Source organism: Herpailurus yagouaroundi, unplaced genomic scaffold (genome assembly GCF_014898765.1).
Source record: "Herpailurus yagouaroundi ecotype Mexico unplaced genomic scaffold, PumYag 139, whole genome shotgun sequence".
Classification (NCBI taxonomy): Eukaryota; Metazoa; Chordata; class Mammalia; order Carnivora; family Felidae; genus Herpailurus; species Herpailurus yagouaroundi.
The window spans coordinates 75,007,596-75,032,895 of NW_024412394.1; the positions used below are offsets into that span (position 1 = coordinate 75,007,596).

General features: G+C 38.6%; 1 protein-coding gene across 4 annotated transcripts in view; it reads left to right on the forward strand.

The window, feature by feature from the left end:
- LOC121029968 (nephrocan-like) overlaps positions 1–18,866 on the forward strand; it is a 32,278-nt gene extending 13,412 nt beyond the window's left edge. For all 4 annotated transcript variants that reach the window (XM_040474477.1, XM_040474476.1, XM_040474479.1 and 1 more), the window contains 2 exons: positions 7,283–8,184; positions 18,006–18,866. In XM_040474477.1, the coding sequence (XP_040330411.1) occupies positions 7,283–8,184; positions 18,006–18,453 (1,350 nt within the window). In that variant the 3' untranslated portion in view covers positions 18,454–18,866. The remainder of the gene's footprint in view (positions 1–7,282; positions 8,185–18,005) is intronic.
- The last annotated feature ends 6,434 nt before the right edge of the window (positions 18,867–25,300 follow it).

Consider the following 25,300-nt stretch of genomic DNA (forward strand, 5'->3'; position numbering starts at 1 on the left):
AAAAAAAAAAAGGTAATCTGTACTTACTGTTTCTACTTCTTTACCTCTTTTTTTTCTTTTTTGAGAGAGAGAGAGTGAAAGCTGCAGAGAGGGGCAGAGAGAGAGAGAGAGAGCGCGAGAGAGAGAATATTAAGCAGGCTCCACACTCAACACTGAGCCCAATTCAGGGCTTGATCCCAAAACTTGGGGATCATGACCTGAACCAAAATCAAGACAGATGCTCAACTGACTGAGCCACCCAAGCACCCCATCTTTATCTACCATTTATTCTTTAATTCACTACTGTCTGCTTTCTACCCACTTCATACAGTTAAAAACTGTTCTCTCCAGGACATTGGCTCACTCCTGTTTCTTGAAATTCTCTCTTTTGCCTTCCGTGGCACCATACTTTTGTGTCCTCATTACTCCTCTCTGATAGTTCTTTTCTGCCATTTTTGTAGGTTTCTTTTCCTCCACTGCCCCTTCTTTTTTTTGTCATCTCCAGGGAGTCTCAATCCTTGGTCATTCCATTTCTTACTATGTACACTCTCCTTAGGAGAGTGTACTTTAAGGAAGTGGTGATGGTTCCCATAACTGAGTTTCAGATTCATGCCTTACCGCTGTGTTTCAGACTTATCCAGCTGCCTCCTAGACTTCTTCATTTTGGTCTATGATCTCAAAATAACATGCCCAAACTGTAGTCAATCTTTCTCCCTAAACCTGTGGTCTTTTGTCATTGGCTTCTCTTACTTAAAATAATGTCCTTAAGGTTCATCCATGTTATAACATATGTCAGAATTTCCTTCCTTTTAAAGACTGAATATTTCATTGTATGCATATACCATTTTGTTTATCCATTCATCAGTTGATGAACACTTGGATGGCTTCCTTTTTTTGGCTGTTATACTCCAAAGAACATTCATATACAAGTTTTTGTGTGCACATATATTTTCATCTGTCTTGGGCATATACCTAAGAGTGGGATTTCTGGGTAATATGGAAACTATGTTTAACATTTTGAGAAACTGCTGGACTGTTTTCCAAAGTGGCTCCATTGTTTTACATCCCTATAGCAATGTATGACAGTTCCAGTTTCTCCACATTCTTGCTAACATTTCTAATCTTTTGTTGGATTATAACCATCCTAGTGAGTGTTAGTTAGTATCTCATTATGGTTTGACTTTTTTTTTTAATGTTTATTTATTTTTGAGAGAGAGAGAGAGACAGAGCACAAGCAGGGACAGAGCAGAGAGAGAGAGGGGGACGCAGAATCTGAAGCAGGCTCCAGGCTCTGAACTGTCAGCACAGAGCCTGATGCTGGACTCGAACCCATGAACCATACATGAGATCATGACCTGCACTGAAGTTGGACACTTAACCGACTGAGCCACCCGGGCACCCCAGGTCATTATGGTTTGACTTTCATGTCACTAGTGGTTAATGATGTTGAGCATCTTTTTGTGTGCTGATTGAACATTTGCATATATTTTTTGGAGAAATGTCTACATGAATCCTTTGCCCATTTTTTTTTTAATTGGGTTGTCTTTTAATTATTGAGTTGTAAGAGTCCTTTATATATTCTAAATACAAATCTCCTATCAGATATATTATTTGAGAAAAATTTCCCCCATTCTATGGTTGTTTTTGTTGTCATTGTCGTTGTTGTTCATTGTCTTACTGATGTCCTTTGAAGCACAGAAGCTCCTAATTTTGAGTAAGTCCAATTTCCCTGTTTTGTGGATGTGTTGTCACTTTTGCTTTTGGTGTCATGTCTAAAATAGCTTTTACCAAACCCAAGGTGATGAAAAGTTATGCCTATATTCTCTTCTAAGAATTTTATAGTTTTAGCTCTTACATTTAGAGAACAAATAGGAGTGTCTTTATGACAGTAGCCAATTAAAATGATTGTGCAGGGGCGTCTGGGTGGCTTGGTTGGTTAAGCGTCTGACTTCGGCTCAGGTCATGATCTCATGGCTCATGGGTACGAACCCCACATTGGGCTCTCTGCTCTTAGCACATAGCCTGCTTTGGATCCTCTGTCCTCTTCTCTGTCTGCCCCTCCCCAGCTCGCTCTCTCTCTCTCTCTCTCTCTCTCAAAATAAATAAATAAACTTTTAAAAATAGATAAAATGATTGCTCTTTATGTATTTTGTGGAAGGGAAGAAGCTATGTCAAATTCCTCCTGGGTAAGAAATATATAAACAGAGTTTATCACCAAGTGGGGGGATTATGGATTATTTTTATATTTGTTCCATACTTTCCAGAATTTTAAAATTGTTTACAGAGAACAAGTGTTGCTTTGATGATCAGAAAAATAATTCCAACATTGTTTTACAAAACTTTTACTGGCTTAGTTCACCCATGTCTGAGGCTGTAACTAATATTTCAATTTCATGTGTACCTTGGACCTATAAGGAACCCAAGAAAGGTCTGTGGCCCTCCAATGCTTGGAGCAAGGCCTGCCCAGAGGAAACCAGAAACAAAGCCTCTTATTGGGAAGCCAGCAGAAGTTGTTTCTTTGCTCTACTTCATTTTACTTGCTTTGCTTTTTTAAAAAATTTTCATATTTTATTGTAACTTTTATCTACACATATATTAGGTTCACTAAACTGTAAGACTGTATGGCAGGAATTATATTTAGCTAAACTTCCTATGCCTAATTTTTAACACCAAGCCATACTTGCCTTGTTTTTTAAGTAACATTGAAAAACCAGCAGCCTCAAAACCTTAAAAACAACAACAACAACTACAAAACCAAAAGGGTGAGGGGGACACCTGTGTGGCTCAGTGAGTTAAGCGTCCAAATTTGGCTCAGGTCATGATCTTATGGTTTGTGAGTTTGAACCCCACATCGGGCTCTGTACTGGTGATGTGGAGCCTGCTTGGGATTCTCTCTCTCTCACTTCTCTCTCTGCCCCTTCCCCACTTGCACGCTTTCTCTCTCAAAATACATAAATAAATAAAAAAGGAAAGAAAGAAAAAGCAGTAGCATCAAGTTAGCTCAAGGGCAAAAGCATCTCTTTTTACATCTCTGGAGCACACCTCCGCTTAGTCCAGGAAAATGGAAAAACTAGCCTCGCAGAGTTATTTTCCTTTGTCAGCTCTGTAAATCAACGGAAAAGTTGAAAATCAGTGGGCATCTTCTTCACTGTTTGTGGTACCAGAATTCTATATTCTTCTGCTAAATTCATGTTATAGCAGTAAAGTTAAAATAAAAATATGTGTGTTGGGATAAGATAAATCTGGGTGGGAAGCTCAACTTTTACACTTGCTACCAAGATATACTTGGACTGGTTATTTTACCTTCTTGAGCCTTAGTTTCCCTTTCTGAAAAGGTAATAATCATGCTTGCACACAAGGCTTTATAAACATAGTAAATACTTAGACAATGCTAACCATTTTTTAAAAAGATTTTATTTTTAAGTAATCTCTATACTCAACGTGGGGCTCAAACTCACAACCCCAAGATCAAGAGTCACATGCTCCATTGACTGAATCAGCCAGGCACCCCTAGAAAATGGTAGCCATTTTAATTAATAATAATCAAGAGTAATCGGCATTGACTGACAAAAAGGAGAAAGAAAGGTCTCTGTGCTTCAGCTACCCACTGGATTTGCTTAGGAACATGAACAGTCTACTTAGGCCAGTCTGTACACTTCATGAATAGAAATAAAGACAAACTGAGGCTCTGATACCACACTTTGCCTAGTCCCCAAATAAATTGCCCATTCAGAGCCGTGTCATCTCTGAGCCTTGCTACATAAACAGTAATCTTTTAGGGTTTATGGTCAGTCAGATAAATGTGGAAGTACTAATAACACCAAGTTCTTTTGGGAGATCAACAATCTAAGAAATGAAGATCTATGTCTAGAATCACACGTGACTGTATATGAAAGAAAGTCTAGAAAGGACACTTCAGGATGAAAAGTATTTCAGGAACAGTCTTGAGCAGGTCATTAAAAAAAATTTTTTTTTTTTTTTTTGCCTGAAATTCTAATGGGAGATTTGAACTAGGTAACCTCTAAAGTTTCTGCTTATCTTTTTTTTTTAATTTTTCTTTTAATGTTTATTTTTATTTTTGAGAGAGACAGGAAGAGCGTGAGCGGGGGAGGGGCAGAGAGAGAGAGAGAGAAACAGAATCTGAAGCAGGCTCCAGGCTCTGAGCTGTCACCACAGAGCCCAACTCGGGGCTCAAACTCACAGACTGTAAGATCATGACCTGAGCCAAAGTCAGATGCTTAACTGACTGAGCCACCCAGGTACCCCTAAAATTTCTGCTTTTCTAAAACTCTCTGATTTGTGTCTAGATCTTATCTTTTTTGAAAACCATTAACTGTAGACTAAATGCAATAGAGAATGGTAAGTTGAAGAAGAAAGGGCTGTAGAGTCCAATAGACCTTGTTGAAATTCTCAACTCTCAAAAGTTTGATAATAGCAAATTTGCTAGTTATTAGAAGAACTAATGATAATAATATGTTAAAACACAAAATGCAACTGAGTACATTTGAAGATCTAATAATAAGTGATGCATGAATCAGGCAACATCTCATCTAGCAAGCAGAGATGCTCTGAGAAGTTGTACCACATGGGAGGATTTATAGGCAGGAGGGTAGAGCAAAGGAGTTATTAACAAAACAAAAGTAAGGATGGTTTCAGGCAGGTCAAGTTTCTTTGGGGAAGAAGGGATGGAAAGCGTTTTTATCATGGTGATTGCCTCACTAATGCTGATGAAGAAATTTCAGATTGACTCTTTTTTTTTTTTTAATTTTTTTAATGTTTTATTTATTTTTAAGACAGAGAGGGACAGAGCATGAGTGGGGATGGGGCAGAGAGAGAGGGAGACACAGAATCCGAAGCAGGCTCCAGGCTCTGAGCTGTCAGCACAGAGCCCGACGCGGGGCTCGAACTCACGAACTGTGAGATCATGACCCGAGCCGAAGTAGGTCGCTCAACCGACTGAGCCACCCAGGGGCCCCTCAGATTGACTCTTAAAAAGTCATATTTAAAAAAAAATTTTTTTGATGTTTATTTATTTATTTTTGAGTGAGAGACAGAGAAAGAACGAGCTGGGGAGGGGCAGAGAAAGAGGGAGAGAGAGAACCCCAAGCAGGCTCCGCACTGTCAGCACAGAGCCTGATGTGGGGCTCTATCTCATGAACTGTGAGATCATGACCTGAGCTGAAATCAAGAGTCTGAGGCTTAACTGACTGAGCCACCCAGATGCCCCTAAAAGGTCACATTTTTAGGAGAGGTCAAAACTATAATTAAGTCTTGATTTGCCATCGCGGGTGGGGAGCAAATGACTCCATTTGGGGCTTATGTTTTGTTTTTTTTTAACAATATAAAAAAGCACTTGGCACTTGTAGATGTTCAATAAATGCAAGAAAAAATTATGATTATTACTGGGACTAGGACTAATTAATACATCTGATTAATCATTAAGAAAATATCACATGTTAGCAGCCGCCAAAACTATTATGATTAGAAACATCTGTTATGGAAATTTTAACATGAGGTTTTTCTAACAGAGTATCATATTAGGAGAAGCTTTGAAATATACCATGATTCGGTGCCTGGGTGGCTCAGTCAATTAAGCGTCTGACTCTTGATTTTGGCTCAGGTAAAGATCTCTCGGTCGTGAAATCAAGCCCCACATCGGGCTCCACACTGGACATGGAGTCTGCTTGGGTTTCTCTCTCCCTCTCCCCGACTCCTTAAGAAAATAAAAATAAAATAAAATCTACCATAATTCACATCACATGTCTTCCCGGGATAAATAAATATATGGTACAAAATTAACCCACTTTGAAAGTGTTAATCATGCAATTGTTATTACAAAAGGGCTCAACTGCATAATTAAATCAAACATTTAAAACCTGTAGCCAGTAAGGCATAAAATTGTGCCCTGAAAATTTTAGCAATTGAATTCTAAAGCAGATTGAAAATTTTTGTGAAGTTTTACCAAGCTGAAGGAAATCTGGAACAATTCCTCTTTCTGCCTAGAGATGATCTTACTCTAAGAACCAAATACCAAGAACTACATCATTCAGAAGAAGACCTAGATGGCAAGCTAGGAGGTTGACAGATATGTGGAGAGGAGAGGGGTACTTGAACTTGCAACCTATGGAGAAAGCATATCAGATTTGATCATTTCTAAAATCTAGGACAAGAGTAGCATTAGATCTGGGGTATATGCGTGAATGGAATCTTTGTTCTACAGAGATGGAGACACGTGTATCCTGTTTGTTCCTTCATGGATCTTTTGCATCAATGAAGTACAGTTTGAACAATAGGGAATATGGAGGCTAGTTTTTCAAATTATAACATAGTTGAAATGTTTCTCTAATAGGCCCATCTTAGTGATAGCAGTGTCTAGGACATTTAAAATGTTTATGTTTAATGCTTAAAATATTTTAATGTAATTTATAACTTAAAAATATATAAACAATGCAAAAAGAAGATAATGAAAACCTCTAGTAATCTTTCACTGTAGAGTTAGCAGCTGCTAATAGTTTGGTGAAAGATTTCCAGATTGTTCCCATTTGGGGCTATTATAAGATGATGCCACAAAGAACATCCTGCTTCATAAATCATTGTGCAACTAGTAAGTACTTCTGGCTAGAAATAAGCTTGCTGGTCAGAGAATATACAGCAAAAGTTGACCAATATAAAAAAAATTTTTTTAATGTTTATTTTTGAAGGAGAGAGGGAGAGAGAGACAGAGCATGAGTGGAAGAGGGGCAGAGAGAGAGAGAGAGAGAGAGGGAGACAGAATCCAAAGCAGGCTCCAAGCTCCAAGCTGTTAGCACAGAGCCTGATGCAGGGCTCAAACCCATGAGCTGTGAGATCATGACCTGAACTGAGGTCAAGACACCGAACCAACTGAGCCACCGAAGCACTCCAAAAAGTTGGCTAGTATTATGTCTACCAATAGTGTGTAAAAGTGCTTAACATATTTTTAATATCCTTCATGTTAGCAATCATGAATAAAACTAGTCAGGACCTGGGGTGCCTGGCTGGCTCAGGAGGAGGAGCATGTGACTCTTGATCTTGGGGTTGTAAGTTTGAGCCCCACGTTGGGAGCAGAAATTACTTAAAAATAAAATCTTCAAAAAAAAGTAGTCAGAACCTGAGTTTCCATCCTTTTCTAAAAAGTAATTTTCAAGAGGTCCTGAAGGGAAATCTGAAGTATCATTAGTATTGAATGACAACTGCATTTCATTGTGTACGGTATTTTTTTTTCTCAGTAGTCTTAATTTTCTATTTTTCTCTCCATACCTGCTTTTTTTTTTTTTTTTTGTAGCTGTCTAGCTTCACCCGAATGTTGGCTCTAGAAGATTTTATTCTGCTGGCCAGTGGAACAGAGTCAGTAGAAAATGACACTTTCAAAACTCTGAGTACCTTGAAGACCTTGGAACTCTGGAAAAATAAGTTAAGACGAGTCCCCAGGGTTCTGCCAGCCAGTCTTGAAGTGTTAAAACTAAATGAGAATTCAATAAATGTCCTACACGGATCTGATTTTGAAGGACTGAAGAAATTAAAAATCCTTGAACTTAAAAACAATCTGATCTCTTCTCTCTCTCCCAGCACACTCTCTTCTTTGATCAGTTTGCAGAGTTTGATGTTGGATGGCAACATTATCGAATCTGTAGCTGGACCACTGGTACTTCCCCACCTGAAAAGTATGAGCCTGGAGAATAATAAACTGCATCTTATACCAGCTAGCTTCTTTGCTTCTCTTCAGGCTTTGCAATTTCTCAGTGTCAGTGGTAATTTTCTGACTAAAATTCCTATTAATCTGCCCAAATCCTTGCTCTCTTTAAAAATGGAGAGAAACCAGCTCAAAGTGGTAAGGTTTCGAGACATGAGACACTTGGAGAATCTTTCCCACCTTTATCTGTCAGAAAACTCACTCTCCTCCATTGATGGGGCACAGATCCTTGCCAATTTAACTACTCTTGAGTTGTCCCAAAACCAGGTTCAAACGTTGCCCCTTAAACTACCAGCAAGACTACAAAAACTAGATATTAGCAATAATCTGATTCAGAGAGTTACAGCCCAAGACTTCCAGGACCTCCGAGACTTGAAACACTTGTTTCTGGACAACAACATTGTCAGCTTGTTCGAAGCTGGAGCCCTGCAGATGTGTTCCCAGCTCTCCAACCTGGCCCTGGAACAGAACCTGCTGTTGTCTATACCTCTAAGGTAAGGGAGAGTTCTCACTTATGTTGACTCCTTTTAACGTTTTCTGAAGATTGGGGCAATTAAGCACATCATACAAGCGAGAAAAACAGAGCAAACATAAATGATCTGATGAAGGCTATCCAAGGGTTCCAGGGTAGAGGTTTTAGATGGGCTTTTGGAATCCCCGGCCCTCTAACTGAATCTGCACTAACTTAATTGCTCTCACCTGTCAGACAAGACACCAACAGGGGCGATCTGTATTTGAAAATATACAACGCCACTTTGGCGGAGTATGCTAACAAACATAATATGGGGTAATATTTGTAAAAATGTATTTTGGTTTTTAAGCATGTGGCCTGAGATCCAGCAACAGGTACACAGCCACTAGCAAAGCAAGGGTATGTAAAAGAAATGAGAGGGAAGTGTAGTAAAATATCTATATTTTTAAAAGCATTGAAATAATAGCTATGAAAAAAATCAGAAGTGTATAATCTCATCTTGTATTTACTTGGAATTCTGTTTTTGGGAGACTCGTTTTCTTCTCAGGGCTGTGATCTTTAAAGGACTTAATCCTGGTTCTGCTTCTATCTGTGTCTGCCTGTGGGTGTGTGAGTCCATTTGGGGTGTCTTACCTTGTGTTCTCGGTTGTCTCCTCAGTTCTCTCTCTCACAAACACGCATACACACACACTCCTGCACATATGGACACAAACACATACATATCCTCATACTCTGACACTTAATTTCTCTTTCCAAATATCCCTCCCTCTGTGCCCAACCCACCATCCTGTTCCCCCACCCAGTCATAACTATGACTAATGTACATGTTGACATTAATTGATGCTTTTTATGTAAACTTTATTACATGTTCTACATTTGTAAAGTAGATAATAAAGTAGAAGATTAAAGCCCTATTATTCTCTTAAAAAGATGTTATGTTATTTATTATATGTGCCTATCAGTGGACTCGTTTCCTTTTGGTGCTTTATAGGAAAAAAAGGCACCTTGCTCTGTTGATTATCATTATCAAATTGCTTGTAATTAATATACCAACTTCTGGCTTCTGTAAGACCCTATGGCACTCAATTTACTTATCTGCGTTGCTAGTTACAATAAACAACTTTTTTTATGAATGAAAAAGGGAAAAATTATCTTTGGTATGTACAGATGTTCATTTTTTCTTTATTTTTTTTTTCAACGTTTATTTATTTTTGGGACAGAGAGAGACAGAGCATGAACGGGGGAGGGGCAGAGAGAGAGGGAGACACAGAATCAGAAACAGGCTCCAGGCTCTGAGCCATCAGCCCAGAGCCTGACGCGGGGCTCGAACTCACGGACCGCGAGATCGTGACCTGGCTGAAGTCGGACGCCTAACCGACTGCGCCACCCAGGCGCCCCTCATTTTTTCTTTAAAAAGATTTTTTTTTAATTTTTTTCAATGTTTTTTTATTTATTTTTGGGACAGAGAGAGACAGAGCATGAACGGGGGAGGGGCAGAGAGAGAGGGAGACTCAGAATCGGAAACAGGCTCCAGGCTCTGAGCCATCAGCCCAGAGCCCCACGCGGGGCTCGAACTCACGGACCGCGAGATCGTGACCTGGCTGAAGTCGGACGCTTAACCGACTGCGCCACCCAGGCGCCCCTAAAAAGATTTTTTTAATGTTCATTTTTGAGAGACAGAAAGACAGACAGAGTGAGCACGAGTGGGAGAGGGGAAGAGAGAAAGGAAGTCACAGAATCCGAAGCAGGCTCTAGGCTCTGAGCTGTCAGCACAGAGTCCGACACGGGGCTTGAACTCACGGACCGCGAGATCATGACCTGAGCTGAAGTCGGCCGCTTAACCGACTAGCCACCCAGGCTCCCCCAGATGTTCATTTTTTCTAGTTGAAAAAAAGAAGCTTGTTATATAGTATGGTAACTGTACCCAATGCAAAACATGAAAAAACGATTTATCCAATGGAAATCAAGATTTTAAAATACATATTCAGGGTTATTTGAAATTAAGCAATTTCTTTTAATGTATAAGCATATGCATACAATTAATTTACTTCAACGAATAAGTTTTGAGTGTTTTCCTTGTGCCAGGTACTTTACCAGGCACTTGAGATACACCAGTGCAACAAAAATAAAACTTCTTGTTCTATACAGCTTAAATTCTAGCAGGGAAAGAGTAACCATAAACACAAGGTGTACGTATATAACATTTACATGGTGTTAGGTGTTATAGTTAGCAACAACAAAAAAGGATGGCTGGTTGCCATTTGAAATAGGGTAAGCGTGGTAACCCTCACGAAAATGTAAGCTTTGAGCAAAGACTGGAAGGAGGTGAGGGATTTAGCTGTGAAGCTGTTTGGGGGGGGGGGGGGGAGGAAAGTGTTCTAGACAGAAGAGCCGATACAAAAGCCATAAAGAACATGCCTGCAGTGTGTCAAGACTCTAATACTTGTAATTTCAGTCATTTCTCTACTGTATTTCAAGCCTTATTTTCTATCACTATATGCCCCTTTTCCAAGAAAAAACAAATCACATATAGACTAAAAACTCATGAAAGAGATTGGGGAATGACTCTCTTGTCAAGGATTCTCAGTGGGCTGTAACAGCCATGGCAAAACTGTGAATCCAGTGGACTTCTCTATTCAGGTAGCTTTTAGAAAGCATTTGGCTAAGTAATCCTGCTAAGTTTAATGAGTGAAAAGTAGCTTAATTATTTACTCCCGCCAGGGCATTTGTGTGTTTAATAAGTGACTACAGAAAGCACAACGCTTTTACCCAATGGAGTGTATAATAGAATTGCAAGCCTGAGCTAGCCATAATTCTTGAATCTGACTCCACATTACAATTATCTGGAGGACTTTAAAAAAGCATACTTATGCCCAGACCTCACTTCAAGCCAATTAAAGCAGACACCCAAGAGTTTTTGCCCAGGCATCAGCATTTTTAAAAAGCTCCCAAGATCAATTTAATGTGCAGCCAGGGTTGAGAAGTAAGGGCAAGAACAATGGGGCAAAGGACATGAGATGAGACTGGGCTTTTCCTATGAGGATTAACTTAAGCATCACAGCTATCTACTTTGTCAAAGAACTTGGCCAGCTGTGAGAGCAATCTGCTTCTTGTGGAAAGTGATTTTTAAATTCTCCATCACCCCCCACCTCCCCAGCTTTTCTTTGAATTGGAAAGTGTGAATGACCCAGAAAAGGTTCTCTGTGGTTTTCCTCCCATAAAGCATTAAAACACAGTACTATCTGTTTGTTTGTTTGTTTGTTTGTTTTTAATTTCTGAATGTTAAGACTTTTATCCACAAGCTTAAAACAGGGCACTTTTTATTTTCACGGGTTTTATTCATACACAAAATTGTACTTTAAAATTCAGTTTTGTATTAATAAACTATAAACACAGGCAACCTGTTACTAGTTGCTAACCTAACCTAATTTGTTGCTTAGTTGCTAGCTATGTATCCTACCACAAATCACAAACCCCTTCTTTTGCTGACCATCCTCCATTCTACATTGTACCAAGGAAATAACAGTGGATGTTTTCAGGTGCACATATATTCAAATATCTACTACTTTTGACTCAATACATTGTTCGAAATAGAAAATAATACCTAGGGGCTTCTGGGTGGCTCATTCAAACCTCCAACTTCTGCTCAGATCATGATCCCACGATTCGTGAGTTCAAGCTCCACGATGGGCTCCGAGCTGACAGCTTAGAGCCTGGAGCCTGCTTCAGATTGTGTCTCCCTCTCTCTGCCCCTCCCCCACTTGTGCGCACGCTCTCTCTCGCTCTCTCTCTCTCTTTCAAAAACAAATTAATAACCGTTAAAAAAAAAGAAAAAATAATACCTAACATAACATTAAGTACTGACTAAACCAGCAGTGAGTTCATATATGCATGTTATTTCCCATTACTCTTTACAACAAACCTGCGAATGTACATACATTTTTTAAACTATTATTTTACAGGTTAGAACATTAAGGTTAGGAGGTATCAAGAAACTTGCTCAAAATCACATTGTCAGTAAGTGATGGAGTCAAGATCAAACACCGTAGTCTAACTCCAGAGTCAGTGAATTTTAGCCACCACGTGAGATTTACCACCTCTGAGATTTACTCTGCTATAAACAATATATTATACTACTTAAAACTTAGAATGCCCAAGACCTGGGTCTCTCTTTTGCTGCTTTTCATTTCACCAATCTGTAGCTCAGTGAACAAATATAAGTCACATCACCTTTTCTTTATCCACAATTTGGATAATTCAAATCCAGAATAGCTTTCTACAACCTAACACAGGCATAGCATTTTACCTTACTTACACTCAGGTGCCATCTACTGGTAAAATGGGGTGTACCCCTTTTTACTTTAAAAAGCCACAGATCCAAAGAACAAACAGCATTTTTAGAAACATGTTTGTCTTAAAATCAGGGAAACTTTTTGAGCATAAATCAGACTTATAAAGACAAAGTATATCAAAGCAATAAATGCCCTAAGTTCACAAAATCAGGACATTAGTGATTTCTCTTACAGTGTCATTTTGGTTATAATGTCCATAGAAACACAGCAGAAAAAAAAAAAGGTATAAGTTTTAGATACCCACCCTAGAACTGTTCATTATATTTGTTTAAAAGAAAACTTGGCTTTCTCATTTTCATTAGCTAACATTTATTATGTGACTTCTGTGTACTAGGCACTTTCATCTATAGGGTGGAAAATCAGAAACTTTAAGCCAAATAACTTACCTGAAGTTGCGTACTGGTAAAAAGAATGGCCAAAGTTAGAACTCAAGTCTTAATTAGTAGACTGGACTCTTTGGTTTACTTTATCATATCTTTCCTCAATTTCTCTCCCTTGTACTCTGAAGGGTAATAGTGTCTTGCTTACTGCTACACCATCTGCTAACAGTCCATATTTCCTTGGGGAAAAAAGCTATACATAAGATTTTCTGTATAACTTTTAGGGATGTACCTTATGTCAGTTAGTATGTACATAAAATACATTGTCTTGGGGACTGACTTCAAATTAAATTTAACTATCAAACTGTTGGCGCTCCTGGGTGGTGCAGCTGGTTAAGTGTCCGACTCTTGATCTCAACTCAGGTTCCTGAGTTCAAGCCCCGCACTGGGCTCTGCACTGATGGCCCAGAGCCTACTTGGGATTCTGTCTCTCCTTCTCTCTGCCCCTCCCCCACTTGTTCTCTCTCTCTCTCTCTCTCTCTCTCTCTCTCTGTTTCTCTCAAAATACATAAAATTTAAAAAAAAAAAAAAATAAATGTTATACAAATTTAACTATCAACTGTTAAAATGAAAGAAGTGATTTTTCCCTGGTAAGTTCATCTACTTTTTAAGGTAAACTTTATTCCAACTAAGGTGACAACACTTTAAATAAATAATCAAAATCACAAATACTTATATATGTATATTCACTGTACAGTTTAGGATATTAACATAAAATATACAATCATCATATAACCGGGACCACCACAATAAATGTCACTGAATACTAAAAGACATGAGTGCACATTCAGGGGGTTCACACTCTATGGAAATAGCATCTGGAAATAGGAGAATATGAAGCTGTTGAGTAGCAGAAAAATTTTCAGGTTCACAATTGTGCTTCCTTTTTTTTTTTTTTTTTACTTTTTATCAATAAGCATTAGCATGACATTTTTCACATTGGTATCCACAGTGAAAAACTTTTTTTTTCTTGATTGTAAAGCAGTACCTGTTCAAGACTGAAAACTTCATCTGTTGAAAAATGAAATATCATCCAAGAATTGCTCAACAGGAGCCTATGTCTAGACATAATTTGTTTTTATGTATTTGAGATCATTTTATTTTGTTTTTTTTTCTATTTTTTCCATTGAACATTATAGAGTATTTTTCTCTCCCTTTACCCTTTCTACTTTTTCTGAGTATCACTATGGACCTAAGAAATCTTAATTTTTTCAGTGTGTTATGATCATTTCTAGTTGCTAGTCTCTTTTGATTCTCAAATTGCTCCACATTTGTCTAGTGGGTGCCCCTCCAAGGTGGTCCCTGTGTTCATGAGACCCAATTCCATTATTTCTCTTAAAAATTTTTTTAATGTTTATTTATTTTTGAGAGAGAGAGCTGGTGAGCGAGTGAGTACATGTGTGCCTGAGAGCTGGGGAAGGGCAGAGAGAGAGGGAGAGAGAGAATCCCAAGTAGGCTATGCACTGTCAGGGCACAGCCCAATGCAGAGCTTGATCCCACAAACCGTGAGATCATGACCTGAGACGAAATCAAGTGTCTGGTGGTGCTCCTCTGTTATTTCTCTTTTTTAAAAATTGAGGTCAAATACACATACAATTTACTTAACCATTTCTAACTGTCCAGTTCAGTAAAATACCTTCTTATTGTTGTGTAATTGGTCTCCAGAACTTTTTCATTTTGCAAAACTGAAACTCCACACTCATTAAGCAACTCCCTGTTTCCCCCTCCCCCATTATACTTTCTGTTTCTATGAATTTGACTACTCTAGAAATCTCATATAAGTGGAACTATAGTAGTTGTCTTTTTTGTGCTAGGCTTTTTTCGCTTAGCATAATGTCCTCAAGGTTTATCCATGTTGTAGAATGTATCAGAATTGCCTTTGGTTTTTTGTTTTGTTTTGTTTTGTTTGTTTTTTGTTTTGGGTTTTTTTTTCATTTTTTAGTTTGTTTTTTAATGTTTATTTATTTTTGAGAGAGAGAGACAGAGTGTGAGCGGGGGAAGGACAGATAGAGGGCGACAGAATCCAAAGCAGGCTCCTGGCTCTGAGCTGTCAGCACAGAGCCTGACACGGGGCTTGAATTCATGAACTGAGCTCAAGTCAGGGCACTTAACCTACGGAGCCACCCAGGTGCCCCGGAATTTCCTTCCTTTGTAAGGTTGACTATTCCATTGTATGTACATCTTGTATTTTGCCTATCAATTCATGGTCAATGTACATTTGGATTGCTTCCACATTTTAGCTATTGTGAATTTAATATGGGTGAATAACATGTAAATAATGTACAAGATTATTTAATATGTAAATATCTCTTTGAGACCAATCATGCTTTCAATTCTTTTGAGTATGTACCCAGAAATGGAATTGCTGAATCATGGGGTAATTCTATTTTTAATTTTTGGGGGAAGCACCATACTGTTTTCCATAGCGACTACACCATTTTACATTGCCTCCTACAGTGCACAAAGGTTCTAATTTCTCCATATCCTCATCAACAATTGTTATTTTCTGGATTTTTGATAGCAGCCATGCTGATGGATATTGCTTATCTTTGAATATGTCATTGCATTCTGGCTCAGATGTTCTAGCTTACCTTGCTCCAGACATAGAATAAGCCATTTCTCTAAGAAGCCTTGCTTCTTTTAAGTGGAAACTGGAATTCTGAAATTAAGATCTGGGTGTTCAGTGTGCTATGCTATTGGAATAGCATTGCCACTAGAGTGTAACTTTATTTCTAGATCCTTCCAGTATGCAGAATTAGGAAATATGTATTTTTAAGCTATGAATTCATATTAAAATCTCCAATTCACATTTAACATTAGAGGGTTTTTCTTATTTTATATTTGCATACCTTCTTTTACAATGAAATCTTGGTTCCTAATGATATGAATACATTTACTTATTTGTTTTGTATTAGAGCATTCATTTAAAAAGTTTCAAAATTTCATTACTAGGTGGTGTTAATAATAAGCATGCTAAGAGAAGTTTCCTTGCAGATCCTTTTGTCCCTAGTGTCTAAGGCTTAGATATATCCACCAAGGATATTTAGTCAGAGTACTTTTTCTTTCCTTTATTGGTTATACACCAACATAAACATTGATTAATTAGATATGTTTGTTTCTGTTTGTATTCAGTTTTAGGGCTTGTTTTTGCTTTACCATTTTTGTTTTGTGAACATGTAAAACATTAACATGATTCAAAAGTTAAAACCATATGCAAACACTTCCTATAAGTAACCAGTTTTATTCGCTTCTGGTTTATCATTCTTTTTTCCCCCAAACATAAGCAAATATATGGACATGTATTTTTATTTCCCTCTTACACATACTGTACATACAATTCCACTTCTTGCTTTTTCCCCTTAACCATACTTTCTGGAAATCATTTTGTAGTAATTCATAGGAATGAGTCCCTTCCTTTTTTAAGGCTGCATAGTAGTTTTTTACTGTTGTACTGGGTTGTTTCCAATCATTTTGTATTATAAGTAATACCATAATAAACACATATATGCTGTTTTATATTTGTGAACCATATATGTAGAAGTGAGATTTCTGGGTTGAAGGGTGAATACACAGGTTATTTCTTTAGGCTTTGCTGAATTCTCCTCCATAGGGGCTATGCTACTTTAGTCTCTGTGTATGAGAATGTCTGTTCCTTCACAGCTTTGCCCACAGAATGTGTTGCTAGAGATTAAGATTTTTACCAATCTGGTAGGTGAGAAATGGCATCTCTGTTTGGTTTTATTTTTCATTTCTCTATTTTGAGTATGGTTGAAGACTTCAGGGCTTTGCTTTTCTGTGTTTTGGTTTTTCTTTTAATTTATTTTGAGAGAGAGAGAGACCTCATATGGGCTAGAGGTAGAGAGAGAGGGAGACACAGAATCTGAAGCAGGCTCCAGGCTCTGAGCTGTCAGCACAGAAACCGATACAGGATTTGAATTCACGAGCTGTGAGATCATGACCTGAGCTGAAGTTGGACACTTAACCGACTGAGCCACCGGGTGCCGCACTTTGTCTGTGTTTTAAGGTGCAGATATTTTCCCCCAGTTTATAATTTATCTTCTGACTTTGCATATGTCTTTTGCTATTCACAATTTCTTTTTTTTAATTAGGTTTAATGTCATTGATTCATTGATCTTTTATAGCTTCTGGATTTTCAAGCCATAGTTAGAAAAGCTTTCTCATAGAATTAGTACTTCAAAAATGATTTAAGTATATGATTTTTATTGTCACATAAGTTTATTATCTCTTAATTTACATATTAGGAGACATTAGTCTATCCTTTTTTTTCCCATTATAAGTATAATTAAATATGTGACAAACATGTTTGCAAATAAATCTGTTTGCTTCTGTTATCTCCTAGGTTGAAAGGTATGACATTATTTAAATTTGATACATAGTACCAAATTGTTTCCAGAATGGTACCAATTTAAACTCCCACCAATAGAGTTTAAGTTCTTACCTTACAACCTCTTCAGCAGCAATAAATATAAAAATTTAAAACCAGGGTGCCTGGGTGACTCTGCTGGTTAAGCATCTGGGTCTTGATGATCTTTTGATTTTGGCTCAGGTCATGATCTATGGTTCGTGAGTTTGAGCCCCACATCGGGCTCCTCACTGTGGGTGCCCACCCTCTCTCTCAAAATAAATACACGTTAAAAAAAAATTAACCAAAGCCATGTTCTAATTTCATACATAAAACATTGCATCACTTTTTCATTGCCTTTTATATTCATGAAGAACAACACTTTTTCATGTTTTTATTCAATACTTTCTTTCTCTTATAAATTATGGATTTGTGGCCTTTGCCACCTAAAAAATTGGGAACTTTTTTTCTTATCAATTTGTTTCTGTGATCCTATTTGACAACAAAAGAAATTAAAGAGTTTTATGGCTAGGAACCAGAAAACTCAGAGGGTTAGAAAACAAGACCTATGAGAAAGGGTTAAAGACCTATACATAAGACTTAATTTTTCAAAACAAGTCTTGTTTTCTAGCTTCAAACAGGACATGGTGGTACAGAAAAAGCTGGTGTTGCTCAGTCCAGGTTGCCTAGGTAGTTATGGAATGGTGATCATGGCTTCCTCTCACATCCTGTTTCCATACTTTTGCAGGCTTCCAGGGACCTTAGCCAGGCTGGACCTCAAAGGCAATGCCATCCAGGATATTACTGAGAGGGACCTCAAGGATCTGAAGCAGCTTCAGGTTCTAAACCTTAGGAATAACAAGATTTCTGCCTTAGACCTCAAAGCCTTGGAGGGGTTGCCTCGCCTCAGACACCTGTATCTGGATGGAAATCCGTGGAATTGTACCTGTAGTCTCATAAGAGCGAGGGAGATCCTGAAGGCCAAGGGCACAGATGTGAAGGGGGGACAATGTGCTGCACCAGCTGAACGACAAGGGGAAAGCTGGATGTCCTCCAAGAAGATCATGAGACAATGTGAGCATCAACTACATCTAACCGAGAGAAACAAAGAAACCAAAAAGAAATCAAAACCAGAAGAGCACTCCAGCATCAGAATCAACATGGATGATGATTATTATGATTATGAAATAGATTAAGTATGAGCTTTGCCTACAGTTTAGAAAAAAAATTTTTTCTAATAGACTTCATTTTAGAGCAATTTTAGGTTCATAGCATAGTTGAGACCAAGGTATAGAAAGTTCCCATATACCCCCTATCTCCACACATGTATAGACTCCCCCATTGCAACATCCCCCTTCAAAGTGGAACATTTATTACAATTGATGAACCTACATTGACACATCATCATCAACTGAAGTCCATAGTTTACGTGCGGGCTCACTCTTGGAGGCATACATTCTGGGGACCTGGACAAATGTATGACAACCTGTGTCCATCATAATAGTAGCAGAGTAGTTTCACTGCCTTAAAAATGCTCTGTGCTCCAGATGAAGTTTTATAGCGTTCAATCTCCTAAGCAGAAATATACAATAAATGTAGATACGCAAGAGTCTTTTTTGTAAGTTTTTTTGTTTTTTTTTTTTAAAGAATGAAATCAGAGGGGCACCTGGGTGGCTCAGTCAGTTAAGCGTCTGACTTAGCTCAGGTCATGATCTCACGGTCCATGAGTTCGAGCCCCATGTGGGGCTCTGTGCTGAGGCTCAGAGCCTGTGCTCAGAGCCTGGAGCCTGCTTTGGATTCTGTGTCTCCCTCTCTTTCTGACCCTCCCCCGTTCATGCTCTGTCTCTCTCTGTCTCAAAAATAAATAAACATTAAAAAAAAATTAAAAACAAAAAGAATGAAATCAGAGTTGAAGTAAATTGAGGTGGGGGGAGGAAAGGAGAAAGGGACAATGGTAAGAAGATATAAGATTCCTTCCACTTAAAAGGTTATTAGTGTTTTATACTGAAATCTACACAAATAATAATGCCAAATAAATTGCCATCTCACTAACTTCCTGCAAATAGAGTAGCTCATTTTTTCACATAAGATGATGACTTTTGTATATGAAGCTGATGCCTGCAGGTCTACACTACTGGCTTTTGACTGTAAGCAATAGAGACATACTCCAACTTAAGCAAGCAAGCAAGTATTAGAAAGATTGGGAATAGCCCACAGAATCAAAGGAAAACTGAAGAATCTGGGAAGAACAGGGATCAGAACTGCTCCAGGGCCCCAGACAGAATGATGCAATGGAGAGGCCCTCAGCTTCTTCGAGGTTCTCTGTGCCGAATGAAGAGCTCTTGCTATTACCAGTGTTTGCTTCCCTCTTCTCAAGAGTCGTATCCTCAGAAGGAGAGGCTAATTGGCTTAACTTGGGTTACATGTTCATCCCTGCTAAGGGACAGTAGGTCTTGTGGGACAGTCTGATCAAGACCAAAGGGAAACCAAAAAAAGGGAAAGATAAACTGGCACCTTAAATATTACAGATGTCCCTATAATGGCCTCCCTGAAAAGAGTTGTTTTGAGTTACAGTCCATTTTCCCTGAGTTGACCACAATCCTACACTGCCTTCCTTTTGATGAACTGCATACTTTTGAGAATTGCCTGTCTGGTCATAGAGGTGTGACTGTAGAATAATTTTTTTTCAATCAGTATTTTTTCTATCAATCTACTAGCAACCTTTTTCTATCAATCTACTTGTAAATAAAATCTACAGGCATATAAATCTGAAACCCCATCTAAATTGGCTCCTTTCCTAATTAGTAAGATTTACCTATTGCAGCATTTTACAAAGACTTCCATCAAAATGCTTCTAAAGGCAGAGAAAGGAAATAGTAGAGATTGAGTGGATGAGTAATATGCCCACCAGAAGCTTGAACTTTCACCAAAGTGTCATGTTTTAAAATTTTGTGCAGAGTTTGTATTACTTGCTTTATGTCCACATTTTCTTCTCCCAAAATCTTTATGAAATTGACATTCCTTGGAAAAGAGCCCTATTTTTATTGTGGCTTCTAGAACTCCTTGGCATAGTGACAGGTTTCCCAATAACATAAAGCATAGAAGTACAGAAATAAAGGAACTCTTAAGTGATTTTCCTTGTTATGGTGTGGGCTTCAACTCTTGTGATGTGTCTGACCTATAATTCTAAGAAAAACCAGTGATTTGTGATATGTAATAATATATACCCACTACCATTGCCTGGGTATTAATAATCAGAATTTCCAAGCTATGAGGGCCTTGAGAAAGAATCTTAGTCTTTTACAGATGTGAGAGCCAGTCTCATAGGGGTGAAGTCACTGTCAGGTTCACAAACATAGAAACTGGCAGAACTAGGGGTGCCTGGGTGGCTCAGTCAGTTAAGCTTCCGAGATTTCGGCTCAGGTCATCATCTCATGGTTCTTGGGATTGAGCCCCGCATTGGGCTCTGAACTGACAGAGAGGAGCCTGCTTGGGATTCTCTCTCTCTCCCTCTCTCTCTGCCCCTCCCCCACTCTCTCCATCAAAATAAATAAATAAACTTAGAAAAAAGACAGTGGGAGAAATGGAACTTGATTGCACCTGGGTTTTTTGTTTTTGTTTTTGTTTGTTTTGTTTTGTTTTTTTACTTCCATTCAATACTCCTACTACAGAATTTGCTGTAAGATTCACTTAGGACACGCTTTACTCACAATGTCCAGAATAGTAAAATGTTCCATAAGGTATGTGTATTTATTTGCTCTGGTGGCCATAACAAAATACTATGGCTAGGTGGCTTAAACAACAGAAATTCATTTTCTCACAATTCTGGAGGTTTAGAAAGCCCAAGATTAAGATGTCATCAGGGTTGATTTCTAGTGAGGCCTCTCTTCCTATGTTGTAGACCACTGTCTTCTTGCTGTGTCCTTACATGGACTTTCCTCTGTGTGTGCGTCAGTGTGCACACACATGGAAAAAGAGAGATCTTTCCTGTCTCTTCTTCTTGTAAGGATACCGGTCCTATTGGATTAGGGCCCCACCCTTAAGACCTCATTTAATGTTAATTATCTCCCTAAAAGTCCTATCTCCAAATCTAATCATATTGGGGGTTAGGGCTTAACATAAGGATCTTGGGGGACACAATTTAGTCCATAACAGTGTGTGTGTGTGTGTGTGTGTGTGTGTATACATATATATATATGTAAGTTCTTATCTATCGATCTACTTACCTATTTACCTATACTATCTATCTCAGTTTGGGGCTCTCGATTAAGTTTATTGATATCTTTACAGAAAAAAGAAAAAGAAATAAGAAAAAGGAAAGAGTGGGGAGAACAAAGTAGAAAAGGATCAGGAAATTTTAAGGCCCAATTATCGCACATTTATACTTATGTAGAGATTTTTAAAAATCAGATATTTAGCTGCTAATCTGAGAAGACAGCTAGTGGGCAAGGTTGAGATATAAGGCAGGTGAAACTTAGAAAGAAGAGCGAAATATAGATTGTGAGATAATGCTTCATGATCCTGGAAGACAGGTGTAGGTTGAGTGTCATTGGAGTTGGAGAAGGGGCAGTCATCCTGGGCACAAGGGTACATTTAATATCTGAAAAAAGGGGGGCGCCTGGGTGGCGCAGTCGGTTAAGCGTCCGACTTCAGCCAGGTCAAGATCTCACGGTCCGTGAGTTTGAGCCCCGTGTCGGGCTTTGGGCTGATGGCTCAGAGCCTGGAGCCTGTTTCCGATTCTGTGTCTCCCTCTCTCTCTGCCCCTCCCCCGTTCATGCTCTGTCTCTCTCTGTCCCAAAAATAAACGTTGAAAAAAAAAATATCTGAAAAAAGGGATTACTTTGTGGTAGATAAGGAAAAGGGGAGATTAATGTCCAGAGACTAGTTTTTCCTTTTACCTTTTAGTGCCACTGTTTCCTCATCTGTAAAATGGGGATTGTAGTATACCTCCTAGCGTTCTTTTGAATTAAACCTATATGGAAGAAAAACATTTCCTTAATTGCCCCCTAAATTTGCAAATCCTCTTGTCTCTCCAAATGGAGACATTGTTCTATACCTCAGAGACCAATCACACAGTAGCATATGCAAATGCCTCCCCCCCACCCCAAAAGGTTATGCAGTGGATAGCATGTGTCCATACTGAAGGCATTTTTCTTCTCTCACTGCTTTCCTTCTCCCTTTTCAAATCATGCCTGCTTAGACCTTCCAAGAGTCAGAACCAAGCCACTGCCTGATCAATACTCTCCTACTGTGACTGTTCTCTTGGTAATACAAATCCTGGTTGAAGCCTTTAAATTGCCCCCTGCAGGGCTTGATTGTTCTTTGATGACAGACTAGTCTTCTACTCACCCTTGGAAAAGGGAGTGAGAAAAAACGGAAATGAATAAATAGCTGAAATGAATGATCTGAAAAGAAGGCACTGAAGCTCCTTTCTAGAACATGCACATGGTCACATGCAAATGTACTACTTTTATCAGAGCTGATATTCTCATTCAGGAGCATACTTAGTTGCTACTTAGAAATACTCAGAATTTACCAACTTTGAAGAGTTTTTCTCACAGACTTTATAACTTTCTGTTACACAATATGTGCAATAGCAAGAACTTTGGACTTGCCTTCTTGTGATGTGTAGGCTTTCTGTTAATGCCTTTGCAAAGGGGCTCACAAGTTTCAAATTTTCTGCTTTGTTGCACCTCTGAATCTCTTCCCTTACTTCATGGTTCATGGATGTTCTGGTTTTAGATGACAAAGATGTCTCTAAGGCCAATGCTCAGAAAACTCTCCTTTCTCTAAAGAAGTTCTTTTTTTTTAATAGTTGTTCACTATGTCCCCTTATCAAATAATGCTCTGATATTGAGGCTGCAGCCAAAAATTCTGGTAAAACAACCATGCGGGGGTGGGGGTGGGGAAGGTTGGAAGAGGGTTGGTTGACGTTTAATGCTTTCATCCCTTTTATTTAATTTTTTCATTCCTTTTAAATACAGGTTATACAGATTTCACCAGCCCTGAGAAACAGAATAATCAGTATGTTTTTAAAGCTCTACTTTGCCAGAGGTCACGGTTCAGTTATATCATCCATCATTTAGTTAATTAGACACTTTGCTCTTAGCTGAATTTGCTTAAACAAATATGCACACAAATGAAAAACTACTATCTTGGCAAATCAACCAAAAACTCAATGTTTCTCCATCATATTATTGTGTAGTGAATGTTAAAACTTGGATTCTTGCCAGCTTATTAGTCTGAAACCTCAGGGAATGTGTAAAAGTGCTCCCAAAGTGCAATTTTGTAAGAATGAACTTCGTGGAACTTCCTGGTATCATTCCAGTAATAATAATGGATTATCTTAACAGTTTGATTTTGTAACATGACTAGCATTGTCTCTGAGCTCAAGGATTACCTTTATTCCAGATGGTATCTGTTTTTGACAGGAAAGAGCTCGAATGATGGATTTCTTTATGTTTTTCCTCTAAGGTAGAATACTGTTCTAATATTCTCTATAGGCTGTCACAAAACACTGTTTTTAGGAACCCAATACAGAGGATTTTATTTAATAGCCATTATTCAACTTTTAAAACTGTCACTGACCATTGCCTCTCGAGTATTTGCATCCCAGTCTATCTTGGTTTCATAAAATACCTGGTGTATCGTCATTCCTTCCCACTTGCTCTCTCCCCACAACACAAACTCCCCACAGGCTGCCCCACCCAGTGTTGGATCATTGTTATTCAGATTTATAGTACTCATTTCTGCTTTAGGATTAATTTATCAACCACTTTTTTAAAAGAATCACAAATGCCAGGGCGCCTGGGTGGCTCAGTCGGTTAAGTGTCTGACTTCAGCTTAGGTCATGACCTCACGGCTTGTGGGTTCAAGCCCCGCATCAGGCTCTGTGCTGACAGCTCAGAGCCTGGAGCCTGCTTTGGATTCTGTGTCTCCCTCTCTCTCTGTCCCTCTCCCACTCGTGCTCTGTCTCTCTCTCTCTCAAAAATAAACAAACATTTAAAAAAAAATCACAAATGCCACTGAAAATAAAACTGTCTGACAGACAATAAAGGTCTATGTATTATATGAAAAGTAATCCATGATAATTCTTCCCTTGGAAATGTGATGGAATTTCAAAATGGGATTCCTGTGTTAAAGGTTATGTGTATTTTTAATTATAACCGATTCTATCAGATCATTTTACAAATATTACCTCCTCCAAATGTATCAACTCATCAGCAATGTTTTCAGATACCTGTTTCTGCCTGGTCATCAGCTTTTACCCTCAGTCTTTACTTTTTGCCCATCTGATGAATGAGAAAACAGTACCTCATTGTTTTGATTTTCACTTTACTGACTACTTGTGAGGTTGAGCATGTTTTTATATGTTTGTTAGCCTTTGCATTTCCTCTTCTTTTGGTGATCTGTTCACTGTGCCCATTTTATTTTTTAATATTTATTTATTTTCAAGAGAGAGTGAGAGAGCAAGCAGGGGAGGGGCAGAGAGAGAAGGAGATACACAACGTGATGCAAGCTCCAGGCTCTGAGCTATCAGCACAGAGCCCAATGTGGGGCTTGAATCCATGAACTGCAAGATCATGACCTGAGCCAAAGTCGGATGCTGAACCCACCAAGCCACCCGGGCACTCCAGGTTGGTCAACTTTTAAGGTAAATGACCTAAGAGTACATATTTGTACAATTCATACATAAATGAATGTGGCCGTGTTCTAATAACTTTTTAAAAACTCATAGTTGACTTATAGTTTATGATTCACCATGTAAGGAGCTTGGAAGTTGTCAATCTGTTGCAACCACAAATAAAAAAGCTGAATGAACTGAAAATCAACAACTCTTTTTTGATCCATAAGAGAAAGTGAGATCCCAATTAGAGAGCCAGGTGAATGCAGAGAATCACAGGAGCAGAAAGCCCTGAGCAGAGGCCTCTGCAGGAACCTGTGCTATGGCAGAAAAATCTGACCTGTGATGGGTAATTGCTAGAGGCTCAGAGTGGACAAGTCTGAGAATTAAAAGCTCTGGAGGGGCTGGCAGACACAGGA